Source organism: Leiobunum rupestre, chromosome 7 (genome assembly GCF_980474605.1).
Source record: "Leiobunum rupestre chromosome 7, qqLeiRupe1.1.hap1, whole genome shotgun sequence".
Classification (NCBI taxonomy): Eukaryota; Metazoa; Arthropoda; class Arachnida; order Opiliones; family Sclerosomatidae; genus Leiobunum; species Leiobunum rupestre.
The window spans coordinates 17,108,514-17,126,641 of record NC_143390.1 but is presented as its reverse complement, the minus strand read 5'-3'; the positions used below and the strand labels follow the sequence as shown (position 1 = coordinate 17,126,641).

The 18,128-nt window shown below is 38.3% G+C and overlaps 2 protein-coding genes across 9 annotated transcripts; one reads left to right on the top strand and one right to left on the bottom strand.

The window, feature by feature from the left end:
* Positions 1-99: 99 nt before the first annotated feature.
* cora (erythrocyte membrane protein band 4.1 like coracle) lies at positions 100-15,822 on the top strand. 8 transcript variants are annotated; one of them, XM_090181384.1, is made up of 19 exons: positions 100-274; positions 7,075-7,129; positions 7,216-7,441; positions 7,522-7,626; positions 7,704-7,746; positions 8,194-8,269; positions 8,331-8,375; positions 8,438-8,611; positions 8,669-8,909; positions 8,978-9,081; positions 9,149-9,333; positions 11,080-11,333; positions 11,400-11,567; positions 11,883-13,352; positions 13,593-13,859; positions 13,929-13,995; positions 14,065-14,225; positions 14,287-14,547; positions 14,636-15,822. In XM_090181384.1, the coding sequence occupies exons 3-18, from the start codon at positions 7,241-7,243 to the stop codon at positions 14,467-14,469; spliced, it is 3,744 nt and encodes a 1,247-aa protein (XP_090037510.1). In that variant the 5' UTR covers positions 100-274; positions 7,075-7,129; positions 7,216-7,240; the 3' UTR covers positions 14,470-14,547; positions 14,636-15,822. The 8 variants fall into 8 exon arrangements, with proteins under 8 accessions (XP_090037510.1, XP_090037512.1, XP_090037506.1 ...); XM_090181386.1 differs by having other exon boundaries at positions 101-274; positions 7,216-7,274; positions 7,371-7,441; positions 13,929-14,225; XM_090181380.1 differs by having other exon boundaries at positions 101-274; positions 13,929-14,225.
* Positions 15,821-17,524, bottom strand: Fkbp12 (peptidyl-prolyl cis-trans isomerase Fkbp12). The gene is made up of 5 exons (XM_090181388.1): positions 17,324-17,524; positions 17,039-17,086; positions 16,884-16,973; positions 16,721-16,822; positions 15,821-16,639 (listed from the first exon to the last, which is right to left on the bottom strand). Exons 1-5 carry the CDS (start codon positions 17,358-17,360, stop codon positions 16,590-16,592), a joined length of 327 nt encoding a protein of 108 aa, XP_090037514.1. The 5' UTR covers positions 17,361-17,524; the 3' UTR covers positions 15,821-16,589.
* Between the last annotated feature and the right edge of the window lie 604 nt (positions 17,525-18,128).

Here is an 18,128-nt window from a genome sequence, read left to right as displayed (position 1 = left end):
TAAGCTTTTTTTTATTACGAAGAATTCAATGATATTTTTATTTCGCACTTTAGGGAAGGCCCCTTTTTCGTAAGGGAGTAATTCGGTCGATTATCGCGCGGAGGGATACGAATCATTCCGCTGACGGCATTCCGTATTTTCGAAAAGGCTGCGCGCCGCGCGTTGTTTTTGGCTTCCGAGTCGACTTTTAAATTGAAATTGAATGATTTCACCTGGATTATCTTCAGCTACGAGTATTGGCGAAAATATCGAAAGGGATAAGCCTCATATTGTGGTGAGTAGCTGTCTATTCTTCTAATCTAAATCGGCAAAAGAAGCGTTTGGGGCGCTGTTTTTCGTTTTATCCGAAAGAAGCCTATTCCGCCCCGTACCTGACGCTCTTTTCGGCGGGCAACGCCATGATGATGACCCGACGAACGCCGCGTGCCGAGTACGAGGCGAGGTCAAGCCCGGGCTACGCCCAGCCTAAATTTTCCCTATATAACGCTAAGCCTCGCAATGAAGACTTCTTAAATTGTTTGTGTTGGATAATTACGAATAAGGATGTCAGGATTTTCCGTTAAAATATCGTAGTTACGGCTATAAAAAGTTTGCAAAATTGAGTTATAGCTAAGCCTAACGCAATCTTAACGTAAAAAGTCAAACATTGCATACCCCCGCGGTACTTTTTACCCCTCAGGTAAAATCGTTGCAACGCGAAATTTGGCAGGGATGGGCATTTGAATATCCAAAATGTTTACGGGTCGACAAGTGTTGAATGTAATTTTATTTTTACCACATAACGATAAAATAGTCAACAAAAATTGTTTGCGGTGGCTGTAGCGCGTTTTTCGAGGAATTAATGTGGTGTTACGGTCCGATGGGCTATGAACTGATGAGCAAATGAAATCACGCAGTTGAATTTTTTTACCTGTAGAGGGTAGATTACGAATTTAATTAGGCGAATCGAAATCCGTTAATTTTAATGAACCAAGAAAGTGAAAAAAGAAGAACTTGTTAAGTTGTTTCGCTACCCCTGATCCCCGGATGACCCAACCCGACTGATAAACCAATCTCGTGATTTTTGAGGGAAAATCACATGAATTTTCACATAAAAACCTTTCGAAGTCACAAGACTCGAGACCTGTTTATAATCTATAAAAGAGGTAGGATAAACCGGAGATGGAGGTATTCGTAAGAAATTTACAGTCTGGTTTTAAACAAGGATATTATCTTTTATGTGTTTTTTCGCCCCTTACGCTTTTAGAAGCGGGGTTCTTTTATTTAAATCCTCAAAGGGAAACGGCGTCGTGTCATAAAACAGTGTAGGCCAGGCCACTTGAAAAGTAACAGGGTACTGGGGACGTTTTTATTTTTTTCGAACACCCGGCGTTTTTTGATATCCATAAAATAAGCGTCACTAAACACCCCCTCCTCTGTGATAGCGGAGACTAGTAGTCGTTGCCTCTATAGAGTCTTCTCTCTATGCCTCCGGATTAAGAATTTGACCCTTCGAGGATACGAAAGAATTTTGCGGCAAACTTCCATTGGTATGTTCAAAAATCCAGTACATCAATTCATGGCGTGGCTATCGCATGTGGGGACGTATTAAGGCTATAATGTACTTTAACGTTTTATTTCGCCTCCCCCCCCCCCGTTCTAGGACCCTCCCCCCGTTATTGTTATACTGTAATACAATAGCAGAAGCTGGCTTCCTTTCCCCGGGGCAATTTTTGGTCGCGTGCCGCTGTACTTTCTAAAAGAAGGGTTCCCGCTTAACAATGGCCCCCCCCCCGTTTTAGTTGTAAAATAGTGAGAAAGTGGTGAATATAATATGGCAGGCTTGGGAAAGAATGGTATCAATCTAGGCTTTGGTGGATGTTAGGTTTCAGTTTCCTGTTTTTTTTTTCGGTGTCATGGCGGCGGTTGGTTTAACCGTGCCATTTCCGTTTCTAAATAGTGTACCCCCCGCACCGCCCCCTCGAGGTCCATTTATTTGTTTAATAAACCCTGTACATAAATGACATTTTCAACCTCCCCTCTCCCTTTTGATTCGTCCTCTTTGAGAGGTTTCAACAGGCTGTTAAAAGTTTTGATTTTCTTCTCTCGGGCTGTGGTACTCTTTAAGGCGACGATGTGTAGGAACCTTTTGACTAAGTGAACAATGGCGTGACAGGTTCGAATTTGTCTCCGAGAGCGCGATAAAAAGGAAAAGATTTCGTCCGAGTAGTCCTTTCTCCTAGAATGTAATAAAGATACTTGTAGCTTTTATCGAGACTTCTACCACCCTCCCCTATAAACGAATTCTTTAGATACAGGTATCGCCGTATGTTTTGGTGAGTTAGAAGTTACGTTTCCCCCTGGAGATAGCGGCTTTCTGTAATGACACGTTTTTAATGTTAAACCCTCCCTCCATATCCTCCTAACACTCTCTCTAATCTTTGAACGTCCGATCGTGAAAAACGCTCTTTGGATATTGCTCTTTCCAGGTTCATCGTCGTCGTAAGCCTCGTAATATTTCCCTCAATGCATGATCTTTTTTTCTCTGTTGAATTTGTCCTTTTTTGATGGATGTAAATCTAAGCGATTTGGCGATGGACGCTCCTCCCTTTTTTTTCTGTTCACCACGTTTTTTTTAATAGGAGAAAAAATCTGCAATTTTTACCAAATTAATCGACTTCGTGTTAGGGTCTAGATAAGGGGAAGTTAACTTCTTTTTAAATTACCGCTTCCTAATCGCGTTTCCTAGTATGACAACGTCACTTTTAATTAATCCGATGAGTAGATTAATTCCGGCGAATGTTTTTATAGCCCGACTCGACTACTTTCGACTCTTCCTCTATTCTCGTGGGCCTAATTTCTTCCTAGCTTTTCAGGTTTCGGGTTCTTGACGCTACAAGTACGCGTTTGTAGTTCCATTCTATCGTCTTATGGGTGTGAAAATGAAGCCGCCTAGTTTTTTTTGATGTGGAAAGTACATTTAAGAATGGCTGGCAATTACGGTTAGTCTGGCTAGGAGCCCTCCTATATACTTCAGCACAAAGACTTCATTGTTGGGGCTGTCTAAATAAACCGGATATGACATTGGCGATATTTTCGGCTATTACGCTTTTATATTTGACGTAATCGTCGCGTAACTTTTAGTTTCCCACTTGGTTTATTTTATAGTCCTAACAGAATATAACGTCACCGGACAGTATTATTAAAGTTGGTGGTAGTATAGGAGTGCTTCGGAAACCAGTTTCTACTATTAATATTCGGTGATGTTTAGGTAACCGCCCACGACATTTCTTCCTCCTTTCTTCTCTCGATAGAGATATCGGAGTAGTCAACGACCGATTACGTGATTGGCGGCGCCTACAGAAATGCAAAGTGATTTCGGGTAGTTCGTAGACCCACTCGAGTAACTGCTTGGCTTCTTATAATACTTCCTTCGGGGTCCCTGTTATAACTGGTACCGGAACCGCGGGAATATCATCTTTGTAGGTCGTTGGTGCTGGGAACGGTGGGGGGGTTGAACTAGAGAGTCGGCGCTGAAGCAGTATGGGCACCGCTCCTCTCATTGTGAGCGTTTTTGTTATTATGTGCGAAATTGAGCGCCAAAAAAAGAGCGAAAAGAGAGCAGCTCTTAGTTTATCGCTCAAAAATTAGCGATGAGATAGGAGCGCCGATTTTACCGCTCGAAAAAGAGCGAAAAGGGAGGAGCGCTTTTTTTACTGTTCAAAAAAGAGCGAAAAGAGAGCAGCTCTTAGTTTATCGCTCAAAAATTAGCGATGAGATAGGAGCGCCGATTTTACCGCTCGAAAAAGAGCGAAAAGGGAGGAGCGCTTTTTTTACTGTTCAAAAAAGAGCGAAAAGAGAGGAGTGCTTATTTTACCGCTCAAAAAGAGCGAAAAGAGAAGCGCTAATTTACCGTTCAAAAAAGAGCGAAAAGAGAGAAGCGCTAATTTACCGCTCCAAAAAGAGCGAAAGGTGAGGAGCGCTTATTTACCGCTCAATAAAGAGCAAAATGAGAGGAGCGCCGATTTTACCGCTAAAAAAAGAGCGGAAAGAGAGGAGCGCTTATTTTACCACTCATTAAAGAGCGAAAGGTGAGGAGCGCTTATTTACCGCTCAATAAAGAGCAAAATGAGAGGAGCGCCGATTTTACCGCTAAAAAAAGAGCGGAAAGAGAGGAGCGCTTATTTTACCACTCATTAAAGAGCGAAAGGTGAGGAGCGCTTATTTACCGCTCAATAAAGAGCAAAATGAGAGGAGCGCCGATTTTACCGCTAAAAAAGAGCGGAAAGAGAGGAGCGCTTATTTTACCACTCATTAAAGAGCGAAAAGAGAGGATCGCTTATTTTACCACTCATTAAAGAGCGAAAAGAGAGGAGCGCTTATTTTACCACTCATTAAAGAGCGAAAAGAGAGGAGCGCTTATTTTACCACTCATTAAAGAGCGAAAAGAGAGGAGCGCTTATTTTATCGCTCAAAAAAAGAGTGAAAAGAGAAAAGCGCCAATTTAACCGCTCAAAAAAGAGCGATAAGAGAGGAGCGCTTATTTACCGCTCCAAAAAGTGTGAACGTTAGCGGATATTAGGCTAGCTAGTGCGAGCGGCTGTGAGTGACCTGATCGGCTCTTGACGAAAATGCCCAACACTGCGCTGAAGAGCTTCAAAGAGACGAGCCCCCAGGTCTCGTGGTGTAAGATGATAAAGCGTTTATAGATTCCTTTAATTCCCGCTCCAAATACAATACGCGCTATCGTCTCTTCCGAGAAAGAAACGTATCCTCTCTCTGGCGGCTAAGGCTTTGTTGTTTTGCCGGTAATTGGCAAATTACGGCCCACGTATATTGTCATCTTTATTTTCTTTTCGTCTTGGGGGCCCCCTTTTTTTCAGTTCCCTGTCCTAAGTATGACCAGAAGCTTATAGTTGATCTCTCACGAGATAAGTAAAACGTGTCCTAGGCTTCAGGCTTTTTTAATTGGAGTATTTTATCGTCGAAAATTGCGGACGTTAAAATTCTACCGCTAATGATGTGAAATATAAATTACATCAAATCCATATTTAGCGTTAAATTATTAGGTTTCTTAGTTTACAACGCGAACACTGCTTAGCACGATTGGTCATTTTAAAACACAATATTCGCTTAGCAGACGAAAATCCAACAGTGTGTGAGCTTCTCACGTTGGCCGCTACGTGGCTTTATGTAAGCTGAAAAGGCTTATTCTTTCTTCTGAAACGTTTTTTGGAATAGTGGTAGTCTGCGAAGGTGCGTTTTTCAAACGAATAAAATTAACAACATAAGGAGAGGGTTACTTCTTTCGTAAGCTGTGTATTATATACTTATGGTATGACGTTATGCTATAATGGTTGTTTCGCCTTTCTTCCGACCTACATCTTAGTGGTTAAACGTTTTGGTTTTCTGGTTGGACAAGTCTTCGACCTCTCTCGGTCAGGGACTTTTCAGTATATTCTTTTGTTCGCGACGGAACTGGTCAGGGACTTTGCAATATACACGGAACTGGTCAAAAAAAAACCCGCCAACAAAAATATAAAGCCAAATCACGTTTTTAACGCTGTTTTTATTCCGTGAACACGATATGTATTTTATATATATATATATATATATATATATATATATATATATATATATATATATATATATGTAGTCTGTGGTAGAAATACAATTTTGTATTTGTGATGATGCTACCAGCAGTTCCAAAATTAGATACGCGGTCATTTCGTATCTACATTCCCCTATCTGGAGAAAAAAAAAATGCACCGAACTTTCGAAGTTGACCTTATCTATTGAAAAGTCTGGAGGGGAGATAAAATTCTTTATCAAAAAGTGAGTCGGAACGGGTCTATTTAGGAAGGAACGGTTCGGGGGGGCCCTATTCCTTTTAACTTTAAATCTTAAATTTTTTATCGAACAATTTTTTTTTAATTGCTCCGAGGCGAGTTCGTTTTTTTCTTCTCTTGTCACTTCTTTTGATATTTTTTTAAAATTTTCTTTCTTTGAGGATTTTTTTATTCAAAGGGACTTTAAAATTTATGTAAAGCTACGAAAAAAAAAAGTACTAGTGTTGTTTTTTTTACCCAAGTTCTTCATTAAAAAAGAAAGATTCCGGCATTCAGCCTAAATAATAATACGGTAAAGAAAAATAGTCTTATTCGTCGGGGTGAAAGGATCGATTCGTTGGACCTAGAGATAATGGACGATGCTGGAATGTCACTCGGTGTAGAATTTTGTTCTTTGAAGACCGCGCATTGTACCCCCCCCCCCCCCTTTTTGCTCTTCATCCTACTTTCACTTTAACATCCGCCCTTTGCAGACCCTTCCATCGCACTTCGTACGACTCTTTTAATATCAAAAAAGCGAGCCCTCCTTCTTTGCTTGTATCTATTGATAGAGACCTCTCTTAAAACCCTAAAAGTGGGCCAACCCTTGCGGACCATGTGACGAAGACATCTTCGGGATCATCAGTTTCATCACCGGTTCTCCTTCCGCAGCCTCTAGCTGGGCGAGTCCTCCCCCATTGAATGTATGATTTATTGATCTTGGTAAAGGGAGGGAGGGGCCTGATCCTCGCTACCCCCCCCCCCCTCCCCGTCCGCCTCTAGAAATTTTCGCGTCTCCCTTTTCCCCGCTGATGGGATATTTTTGCATCTTTTCCCTTTCTTAGGAGTTGGAATATTGAGTTTTCTTTCCCGGTTCGCGTCGAAGGAAAAAGCTTTCCTAAGTGAAAAACAGGGAAAAAAATGTTCGAAATGGAAGATATTGAAGTGGTTAATAAAACACACCCACGCCTCTTCAAGACGCCCTTTAACCCCCTGCAAAAAAGGGTTCTTTTTTAGGTTTTCAGCCCGTTTTATGACCAAAGTTAATATCGACGCGGTAAAGAGAGGAACTTGGCACATATTTTGGTTAATAACAGATGTTACGAAACTCAACTTAAGCCAGTTTCTCCTTCTGGTATTTGGAGTGGGGTTTATAAGCTGGTTCCCTGTTAACGAGAAAAATATTTGGGCAGGGAGCAATATTTTTGATTGCCTATAATCTTTTAAGCTAAACAACATTTCATAATCCTCATTTTATTTTGTACAGTGTTCGAAGGCATTTACGTAGCGTCTCTTCAAGGCATGACAGGCATATTTGAAGGGTAAGTTCCCTAGTATTAAGTTTCTACCTTAAGAGCTGGGGATGGTCTAAGTACCACTTAGTTCCTATGTTTTCTCATTTGTCCAGGTGAGCTTTTTCTTTTATTTGAACGATGGCTGAAGAGAAGGGCGACTCTCAGGATCAAGGTACTGGAACCCCCGGTACCCCTCTCCCACCCTCACATCCTCCTCAGAATGGCTTGGAGTCTCCTACCAGCACTAAAAGCGGCAAACATATTTCAGGAGCTAGAGGGAAGATGGCTCTTTGCAGAGTTCGTCTGCTTGACGGAACTGACTATGAGTCTCAAATAGACGTAAGAGATTTGGTTTACTTAAAGGCAAAATGAAATGTTTGACCACTTAGTAGAGTAATATCTGAATTTTTGTATTTTAGAGAAAAGCTCGTGGAGGTGAACTCTTTGAACGAATATGCGAGCAACTGAATTTGTTAGAGCGTGATTATTTTGGAATGACATTTAGGGACAGTGATGAAATTAGGGTAAATTACAATTCCCTTAAGTATGTAAACATAGATTTCACCCATTTTTTATATTGTGTTGTTTTAAACCCCCGCAGCACTGGATAAATAATGATAAACGAATCAGCAAACAAATTAAAAGTGAGTAATCACATTTAAAATATAATTTTCTTGAAATCTTTGATGTTAGTGTAAGTGAAAAGCGAGAAACATTTCTTGTTGGTATCTAATGGTGGTCATCATTCTACCAGTCCCAAGTCCGTTAGAGCTCTTTTTCTTTATCTACTTCAGTCCAGTCAGTGTATTGGAGAATACATTATGACCACACCCTTTGAAAAGGGAATTGTTAGGAAGGGAGGTTCCCAGAAGGGAAAGTCTTCGACTGTAATTTAGGCACGAGACAAAATTATTGATTGAAAAGAAACTCCCAGTGGTCCCTTTCAGAGTACATAGAACCATTTAGCTTAATACGTTAAGGTTTTTGACCTTTGCAAGTTTCCCACATAATTAGTTGCTTGTATAAAATATAAAAAACATAATATGAAAATTACTGTAATCATAAAATATTGCTCGCCATTTTTTTAATAGCTGGCCCCTGGATATTTAACTTTGAAGTAAAGTTTTATCCGCCTGATCCTGCTCAACTTCAAGAAGATATCACGAGGTGAAATATTGTAATTGCGTTAATCATAAAAATTTATTTAATAATGGAATATATTTAACAGGTATCAGCTGTGTTTACAAATAAGAAATGACATTCTGACTGGAAAGTACTGATATTTTTTTAACTGGTTTATTGTTCGAAAGCCTCAAGTGTTTTGATTTCTTTTAGACTTCCGTGTTCCTTTGTAACACACGCTCTACTAGGTTCCTATTTGGTTCAGGCTGAGATTGGAGATTATGATCCAGAGGAACACGCAAGTAACTATCTTTCCGAGTTTCATTTTGCTCCCAATCAAACTCCCGAACTGGAGGAGAAAGTCATGGAACTTCACAAGCAGCACAAGTAAAGTTTTTACTGTCAGTGCTCTTACGTATATGTTTCTAAATCTCGTTACTACAGGGGTCAAACTCCAGCGGAAGCTGAGCTTCACTATTTGGAAAATGCTAAGAAATTGGCCATGTATGGAGTTGATCTTCATCAGGCGAAAGATTCCGAAGGCGTTGACATTATGCTAGGTGTCTGCGCCTCTGGACTTCTTGTATATAGAGACAGGCTAAGGATTAACAGATTTGCTTGGCCAAAAATCCTTAAAATTTCTTACAAAAGGAATAGTTTCTACATAAAAATTAGACCGGGAGAAGTACGTATTTCGGAAGTTCAGTAGCTACTAACTGTTGGATTAACGAGTATTAATTTCATTTTGAACAGTTTGAACAATTTGAGAGTACGATAGGGTTCAAATTGCCCAATCACAAAGCAGCTAAACGATTATGGAAAGTGTGTGTTGAACATCATACTTTCTTTAGGTATATGTATGATATTTTTACTTCTTAATTTTCCGTCGGGACAACTTTTATTAAATTTCATTTATTTTTGTAGGCTGATGTCGCCCGAACCGGCTCCCAAGCCAAAGCTGTTCTTGCCCCGTTTTGGCTCCAAGTTCCGTTACTCTGGACGCACTCAATATCAGACAAGAATGGCAAGTGCCCTTATCGATCGACCCCCACCTCATTTTGAAAGGACACAAAGCAACAAGAGATTCTCCTCGAGGAGTATGGATGGAGGTAAGATTTTTTTGTTTATTCATAGCGTAGAATCTAATTATCTGCTGAGCAAGCAGTTGCTCGCTACAAAATTGAAGTATGTGCTACGATATATTTGGGAGTCATTACGATGATATACGAATATTTTGGGGACATTGGGAGAAGTTGATTCAATTTAATTTGAACGTAATAGTTTTTTGTTTAGGATTTTTGAGGAGCTAATCTTTAAAAGTTTTCCCATCAGTAAAAAAGTTAATTTGCTTTCATTCCTTAATCATTTTGCTTGTTTCTAAATCTAATGAATGATGCTCGATTTCCTTTTCCAGTAGAATTTATTTGACTTGTTTTTAATATCTGTATTATTTGAAAATGCCAATGCCATTCCTGAAACTAGTAGTACATTTTTTGTTTGCCATACGTAAGTCTCCAAGTTTGTCGCTCTTATTGTCTTAAAAAGCTTTTTCTTCATTTTGCAATATTTTTCCTACTAGTGTTTGGGTTTTTTTGGTTTCCCGATTTTAATAATCCACTATAACTCGTAACATTACATAACTTTTAATTTTTTCCTTTTCATATATATTTTCTGCATATTTCTTCTCTTGTTATACTTTTAATTGTAATTAACCCCAGTAATAACCTATTTACGTTTAAAGTTACGTATTCGTATATTGATCCTTTACGTAATTGTTATACACAGTTATTGTTATGTTTAATTGTAACTAACTTGACCAAAGTTCACAGTTTGTTTTTGGTGAATCATTATGAATATAGTATGTTTTTTAAAAGAATTTCATATCACATGCTCAATTGATAAACAAATATAATTTCTCTAACGAGAAAAGCCCAGGCTATAAAAATGAAATGGGTACCACACCAGGTTTGAGTTTGAGTTTCGATGGGCTTAATTTCCTACCAAATTGCAGATTTTTAAAAAGAATCATGGCAGAAAATTTAACGTCTGATGATTTAAAAACTTTCTTAATCTTAACCGTTAAAGGTGTTGCATTGCCCCTGGGACCATCCCATGCTTTCTGGCAACCTAAAGGGATATTGTAATCTTTGAGGACTACACAATGCTTAACCAATCAAAGGGGTCAAATTAGCCACGGGCTTAGAGAATTGAACCTGCCACTCAGAGTTTAATATTCATTTATCTTTAAAAAATATCTATTTTGTTCCGAAAAACTTATGCTACATCTACATGTTAAGGGAAAACATAGCACCCCATATTTTTTCTGATTTAATAATTTTAGGAGGTCAATATACAATATTTTGACGCTTGCCACATTTCATTTATCTTCCAAAATGAGTTTTATAAAAGCAGAAGAAGCTTGAAATGGTACATGTTTTAACTGAATAACATTAGCGCTATAGGGAAAAGGCATTTCAATAAGATGTATGACATGCAGTTTATATATAATGATTCACCTTCATTTTTTTAGGTTATATTAATAATTTTGTAAAGTGGGCCTGTATTAACCTAAACATTAAGATTATTTTGTGAAAGTGTAGCATGCCGTTAATTCATATACTTGCATGTAGAGGTGTTTCGTGTTTCCCACAAGGTTAAACTAATCCCCCTAACACAAGTTTTTTTGTTTTCCCTGTTGTTTTCTTATTTTTTTTACATCACCCTTTTAACCTACCAACCAAAAATTAAATAACCTGTACACCAAATATCCTTTTTGGTGACTTAAATTGGGTTTGGTTGTGGTTGGGGGTGATCCTTTCTCTCCTACCTTTTTGCGGATAAATTGGGGAGAGCAGCTTATGGATTCAACAGAGGGCGACTTTCACCCTCCTCACGTCCAGATGAAAGCAGCAAACGACACACTCTTGCAGGTCTGCCCGCTGCTTCCCGCCAACAGAGAAGTCCCATGGGAGGACTCCATGATCGATCTCCCGGAAGTGCGGAGTATTTGAGAACAAAAACACCCTCAACAGGTGGAGCAACCACTCCTGAACCTCCAGAGAAAATAAGGGAATTGGAATCTGATCCGGAGAGGAAAAGAGAGAGCAGAGTATGAGACGCCTTTTATGGAGAATTCTTGGAAAATTTTCATTTTTACCATTGGTTTAATAATTAGAAACCTATCGGAGGGGTTGCAGTTCTACCACCTATGGAAATGAAGAAAGCGGGGGAAAGGCAAAGCTACATTGAACAACAACCTGGTTCCGGCCCTGAAGAGTCCAAGAGAGATTCCAAAGGTTTCAGAAAAGGTGAACATCCATCAAATAGAAGAACACCTGATGAGGTCAGTCCTTTTTGTAATTAACTCCCCTTTCCCTATTGTTTGAATAGGATATGGTTATGTAGTTTTGTTACTTGTTAATTTTTTTGAATGGTGATTTTATTAAAATGTTATTTCTAATTTGAACGCTATAAGATTTTTGCATTCAGAGAATGCTTGGTAAAAATTATTTTTGAAAAATGCACTGATAAACCTAAAGTGAATGCTTTTTCTGATTTGGTTTTTATCTTTTTTTTTGCATGGATTTTGTTTGTTTGCCTTTATAAACTGAAATATCAAACAAATGTTGCAAACTTCTGGATTACCAAACATGCACAGTCTATCGCCTCTTCCGCACCCAGTAGTGTTTATGGTCAACCGACAAATGACCGAGCTAAGACTCCTGATAGCCAGTCAGGAGAGGAATCGGGGAAACATTCTAACAAACCAACTAGAACGAGCACACCCATAAAAGGTGGACTATCTAAGACAGCTCCTTTGGCAGCGAAGGAAACTAATGACGGTGGTAGCCCCAAACCTGGGAAAACTTATCCGCAACCCTTGCCTATTTACACCAAGGAATATACTTACGAAATGGATGACAATAAACAACGCCCATACAGCCCCAAAGAGTATGGGTTTTCATATACGCAAGAGCCTAAGGGTGGCAACGATTCTATGATTGAAAATTATGATTTGTCGCCATCAAGCAGAAAGGCAAAAGGATTGGCATTCACTTACAGTCCTCCTCAAGAAGCATCTCCGTCCCCTCCTACTCCATCCAGACATCTCCCTTCAGATGTTAATACCTCAAAGGACTCTGAGGATCGATCTCCATCTCCGAGTAAGCTCAAAACAATTGCCGCACCTGCAGCTGCTTCTAGCCCTAGAGTAACTACTCAGGAGGATAAAAAATCTGAGAAAAAGAAAAAAGATTCTGAGAAGGAAAAAAGTAAAAAGGGCGATGCTAAAGACAAGAAAAGCGACCCAAAAGATAAAGAAGTCAAAGATTCTAAGGAAAAGGGTAAAAAAGACAAGGATAAGAAGAGTAAGAAAGGAGTTGATGAGGACAAGAAAGGTAGTTCTAAACATCAGAGTGAGGAAGCTAGTCCTTCAAAGGATGATGACAAAGAGAAAAAAGGTGAAGTTAAGGAAAAGAAGGGGATTGGAGCTAGAATGGCAGCCGCAATTAGCCCTGACAAGGGCAAGGAAAAGAAATCTAAGAAAGAGAAGGAAGATGGAAAGACTAAGGACAAGGATAAGGATAGTAGAGGGTCAAAATCTCCGGAAGAACCAGGAAAAGAAGGGAAAGGAAAGGAGAAAGATAAGGACAAGAAAGAAAAAAAATCTAAAGATAAAGGAGCTAAGGATAGCAAGAAAGGTGGCAAGGATAAAGAATCTCTTAAAGACAGTGTTAGTAAAAAATCAGAGGACATCAAAGATGTACCTGCCCAAATTGTCAAAGGAGCTCCTAAAAAGGATCCTAAGAGAAGAGTTAGTTCCATATCAAGCTCTTCCTCGGAGACCAGTTCATCAACAAACAGTTTGGACGCTTATGCTAAAGAAACCCAAGTCAAGGAAGCAGCTTTAAAAGTAGGCCAAGCAGCTCCCGGTGTACCACTTGGAACTTATACAACTGTTACAAAACGCACAGTTGTAAGAGGTCCTGATGGTTCCGTTGAAGAGGTTGAGGAGGTTTTCGAAGCTTCACCTTCGAGCTCTCCTAGAGACGTAACAGTGCCTACTAAACCAGTAATCATTGGCGTTGTGCCCGCTTCGACCACTAGCGAGAGTCAGGCTTCTCCAAAGGTTTTTGCTTTACACTTTCTCGCTCTAAATCGGCTGTAGTAAAACAATAATCCTGAAGGATTTATTTCACATTTCACCTTCTAAATAATAATTTTAATCTCATATTTTTTTTGTTTTATTTTTTGAATGCAAATTTTGGCTTGGCTTTGGTATTCTGTTGCTCTACTTTTCTATTCTAAAAATTAATTTTATGTTTACCTACAGGGTACAAGAGCTTGATTAATTCTTTTTTAACCATAGGCTGATAGTGGTATCAGTACTGGAAGCAGGGGAGGTTTTGTTCTGCCTACTATAACTCCGCTAGTTTCGGAATCCAATACTACGGCATCATCAACAGTATCATCTGTTAAAACTGAACAGACACACGGCCAAGAAGTGACAACACCAGCCAAGGGTGTAACTTCAACAAAAACCACAAGTACCACACTGAGTGAGCAGAAAACGATGACCCAACAGGTATCTAAGAGCACCAGAGTTATCGCTGGACCTATTGATGATCTTATTCAGGTAATATACACTTCTATACTCTATCCCATTTGTTATAGGTTTCTTTCAACCCTTTAATTGAAATTTCAGCCAGCAATTATCAAAACAGAGTCTATCAAGTATGATGCAAATTCCATGAACACTTCCCCACATACAAGTACGACATCAGTTCCAGTGGTTCCCACTGAGACACGAAAAGTGAACTATCCCGTTGATTCTTCATCAGGAGGCATTCCCAGCAGTGGTTCTGCATCCTCAAAGCACCCGGCTCCTCCTCCTCCACCGCCGCCACCACCACCGCCGCCTGGTTACAACTATGGTCCTCGGGAGGAAATGGTCAGTTCTCAAACTGTCTCCAGTAAAACACGAACCGTTGAAACAATAACGGTAAGATCCGTAATCAGTTATTTATCTTTCCCCCTACTAATAAACTTTTCTTTAAATGCAGTATAAAATTGAAAATGATGGATTAGTCGAGACACGAGTTGAACAGAAAATAACGATTCAGAGTGACGGAGACCCGATTGATCATGACTTGGCATTAGCTGAAGCTATTCAAGAAGCGACAAAAATGAACCCTGACATGACGGTAGAGAAAATCGAGATTCAACAGCAGTCAACGGCGCAGTGATAACCCATAATCCAAATCCTTCACCCTTCCATTTTTTTTTGTTAATTGGGAGACAAATCCATATATGAACGAAAAAAGGTATGTGCCAACTTAAATTTTTGAAATAGTCATAAATATTATTAAAGCTTTTGTATCAATGAAAGACATTTTACTTATTTTTGCTCAGATTCATATCAGTGGCTCCGTCTTTCTCACATCGGCTTTCTTTCCATTTGTGTGTATATTTGAGTGCCCAACTAATTACAGCGCAGCTTTGTTTTTATCAAAAACCATAAAAAGTATACGCAGCAAAAAAATGTTTAAATATAAAAGTTAGGAAATATAAGACTTATAAAAAGCGTTTTAATACGAAGCAGCTATGTATAAAATTTAGAAGACAAGCTTTTAAAACGCTTAAAGAATTCCAGCTGTATTCACTCCTCTATAATTTTTTTAAATCAAAGTTTTTATATTTGTCAGAGGCGTTTTTTTTGTTTCTGATCAAACCCAGTTTAGGAAATGATTTTATATTGTGGCAGTGTCAAAAAAACAACTTTTTAAAAGAAATGTCATTGTTTTTACGACTCAATCTAGAATTTGTAGACTTCCAAAAGCCTTATAAAAACTCTGGTGCTGGCAGAGTTATATTTAAAAAATCTTCATGTGGCTACGAATACATTTACAAAAGAAAAAGGCTCAACTCGCTGCCAGAATTTAAATATTAGAGATTTGTTTCTACGTTTAAAACAGGGTTTAAAGAAGTCCTCAGTACGTTATCAAAAAAGAAAGTTGAACAATGTATCCGTCGAGTGTATTGAGTAACGTTCCCAATCCTTTTAAAATATTTTTTAAAGTAATTTTTATTTTTTGATCAGCCCGGTTATATTTAAGTTTATTTTTCAAGAGAATCACTTTTTGTTTTTAATATTTCACGCATAATCCAGCAAATACAACATTTAAGTGGGTGTCATTTTTCGCAGCTGTTTTTCAATGTAAAAAAGATAAAATATTACGAAAATACTACACAGTTTTATGGAAATTGGGATATAATAAGAAAAAGTAATATAGGGATTCAAAAAATATCTTCCCTTTACCCTGTGTAAAAAAATGTTAATGAAAATTTCCTTTTTATGCGAAAGTTTTTTGTAGTTCTTTAAAAGGGTTAAAAATTAAAAATCCTACTGGGGTTTCAAAAAATTCAGTTTCTAAAAGAACAGATATGTAGGAGAGTGAGACATGGTTGAAATATTCTTAGGAAATGTAATAGGGACTACGGAGTTAATAGAAAGGGAAGTAAGACACCAGAAATGGGGGAAAAAATTGTATTTGCTACAAAAAAATACCCTTAATAATAAAAATTATTCCTGTATGATACTGTTTATGTGGGATTTTTATTTTTAAAATGCTGCATAGTATAGAACATATTACAAAATGTTTGCGGTATATTCTTTGAAATTGGGATACAAGAAAATCTTAATTTTGGTAATCTACGAACCTAACTTAAGATACATTTAAAAGATAAGCTGTAAACATAGAAAGGAAAGTCACGTTTATTTTAACACAGAATTACTTGATTCAGATGCGGGGAGAGCAAATTATAAAGGGTTAAAATTACATTAAGTTTCAAACATCATCCCAATACTCAAATATTTAAGTGTTTATTTACAGCTTTTATTCTGATTACGTTGGGACAAAAAATGTTTTAAACAACAAGTATTGCCTTACACTTCGAGCTTTTTTCACTCGGAGAATAATAAATTGCCCTCTTAAATTTTGTTATTAAAGGAAGAACTCATTTTTTAACATTTATCACATAGGGGAAAGTTAAAGGAACATCAATGTGCCAATTTTCTGTAAAAAGGATGAAAATTTAAATGTACAAAAAATTATAATGGGCCCCTTCATTATTAAAGAAAAAGATAACAATATAACCCTACGGCAATGTTTCGCTGAAGAGAAAAGTAATTTTTTTTTTAAATCTTAAAGGATTCAATCAATTTAAAACATGATCCAGTAATTTAAAAGTAAAAATTAAAATTAGGAGATTTTTTTAGGTTTAGAAGGAGGAGGGTTCTTTGACTGATGCTCTAAATCTGATTTTGGTGAAAAGTAGCACTTTTACATATGGCGGTGGGATGACTTTATTCCAGTCTCAGGAGTTCAACATCAAACGTTAATTGCGCATTTGGAGGTATAGTGTGAAAGAATTAAGGAAAATTGTTTAGTGAAAATAATTTGTGTTGGAGTGTAAACTACGCTAGTTAATTATAAGGATATATTCCAGGATGTCCGATTGCGCCATACGCATAATCTGGAGAACAAATAAGTTTCGCTCGCTGTCCTACACTCATTTGAGCTACACCAACATCCCAACCTTTAAAATGATTTTAAAATTAACGCATTACCAGATGAATTTAATGTGAAAATGACCCAACCTTTAATCACTTCGCCTCTGCCAATACGAAACGTAAATGGCTTTCCCCTATCTCTGGAAGAATCAAATTTATCTCCATTTTCCAACGTTCCTGGACCAAAAAAGAGGTAACATTTAAAATCAGTTACAAAAGTAAAATTATGTAATGAAGATCACCTGTGTAGTGGACAACAACAGTTTGACCAGTTTTTGGGAAGGTTTGTCCTAGGGGTAAAAATCACAGAGTTACGAGTTTAATAGAAACCTGGAAGTTTTCACAGTCATGCAAGATACGCCAATTTTAGATTTAAAAGGGGATATGCCTAATATCTCAACTATGAACAGTTTTAAACGAATGCTAGGCGTGGCTTTTCTTGGAAAAGAACAAAAAAAAAACACACACAAATGCTTAAGCCTTGTATGTATGCATTGAAAGCGTTAAATGTTTTAAAAGATTTTTACCATCACCCGGGCTTATGGTTTCTACTTCAACTCCCATTTTTACGCAAGCTGCCTTATGATTTCGTAAATTTGATCTAATATTATCAATAAATATATCACCACTTTAAAATTCGGCGATGCAGACAGCTAATAGACGCTACCGATAACGGCGGTCGGCCAGAGCCGGGATTTATGGGGGAGGAAGTCGAGGGACGTACGTAAAAGGCCTTGAAAATTTTAACTCTGAGCTCAGAATGCCTGAGGGTTGTGATTGGCTGTTAGGGTAATCCCCGTTTTTCTTGCCTAAAAATTTTGCTCTCATCAAGGCTACGTTCAGCAGAGCTCATCGGACTCACCGATTACTAATCGGTGACATCGGTTTCCTACTGTACGCTTTTTCGCGTTTCCGGTTTTGACGTCACGATAGTCATCGGTTACTCACCGAAGTCATCGGCTGGAAGAGTCGGTTTTTCCGATGACTGACGTCATTACTGACGTAAAACTACTATAAAAGCTACGCCATTTTAAAAAACACCGATGACTGAATAAAAGCGTTCAGCAACTTACGACGTCATTGTGACGAAAAAGCTCATCGGTGGAAAATATCAAATCCATCGGGTTTTTTTCCGTTGACTGCTGCTGAACGTACCCCAAGTATGTCTGTCTGATGTCGTTTGTAAAACGATTTTGACGCGTCACCATAAGGCCAGTGTTTACCCCTTTTAAGCCCCCCATATTTATTCCATGGAGAAATTAACTGGTGCTGTAAAGACTCTAAAAAAGGAGTAATCACCGCTTGAGGACATCAGCTGAGCTGCAGATTAAC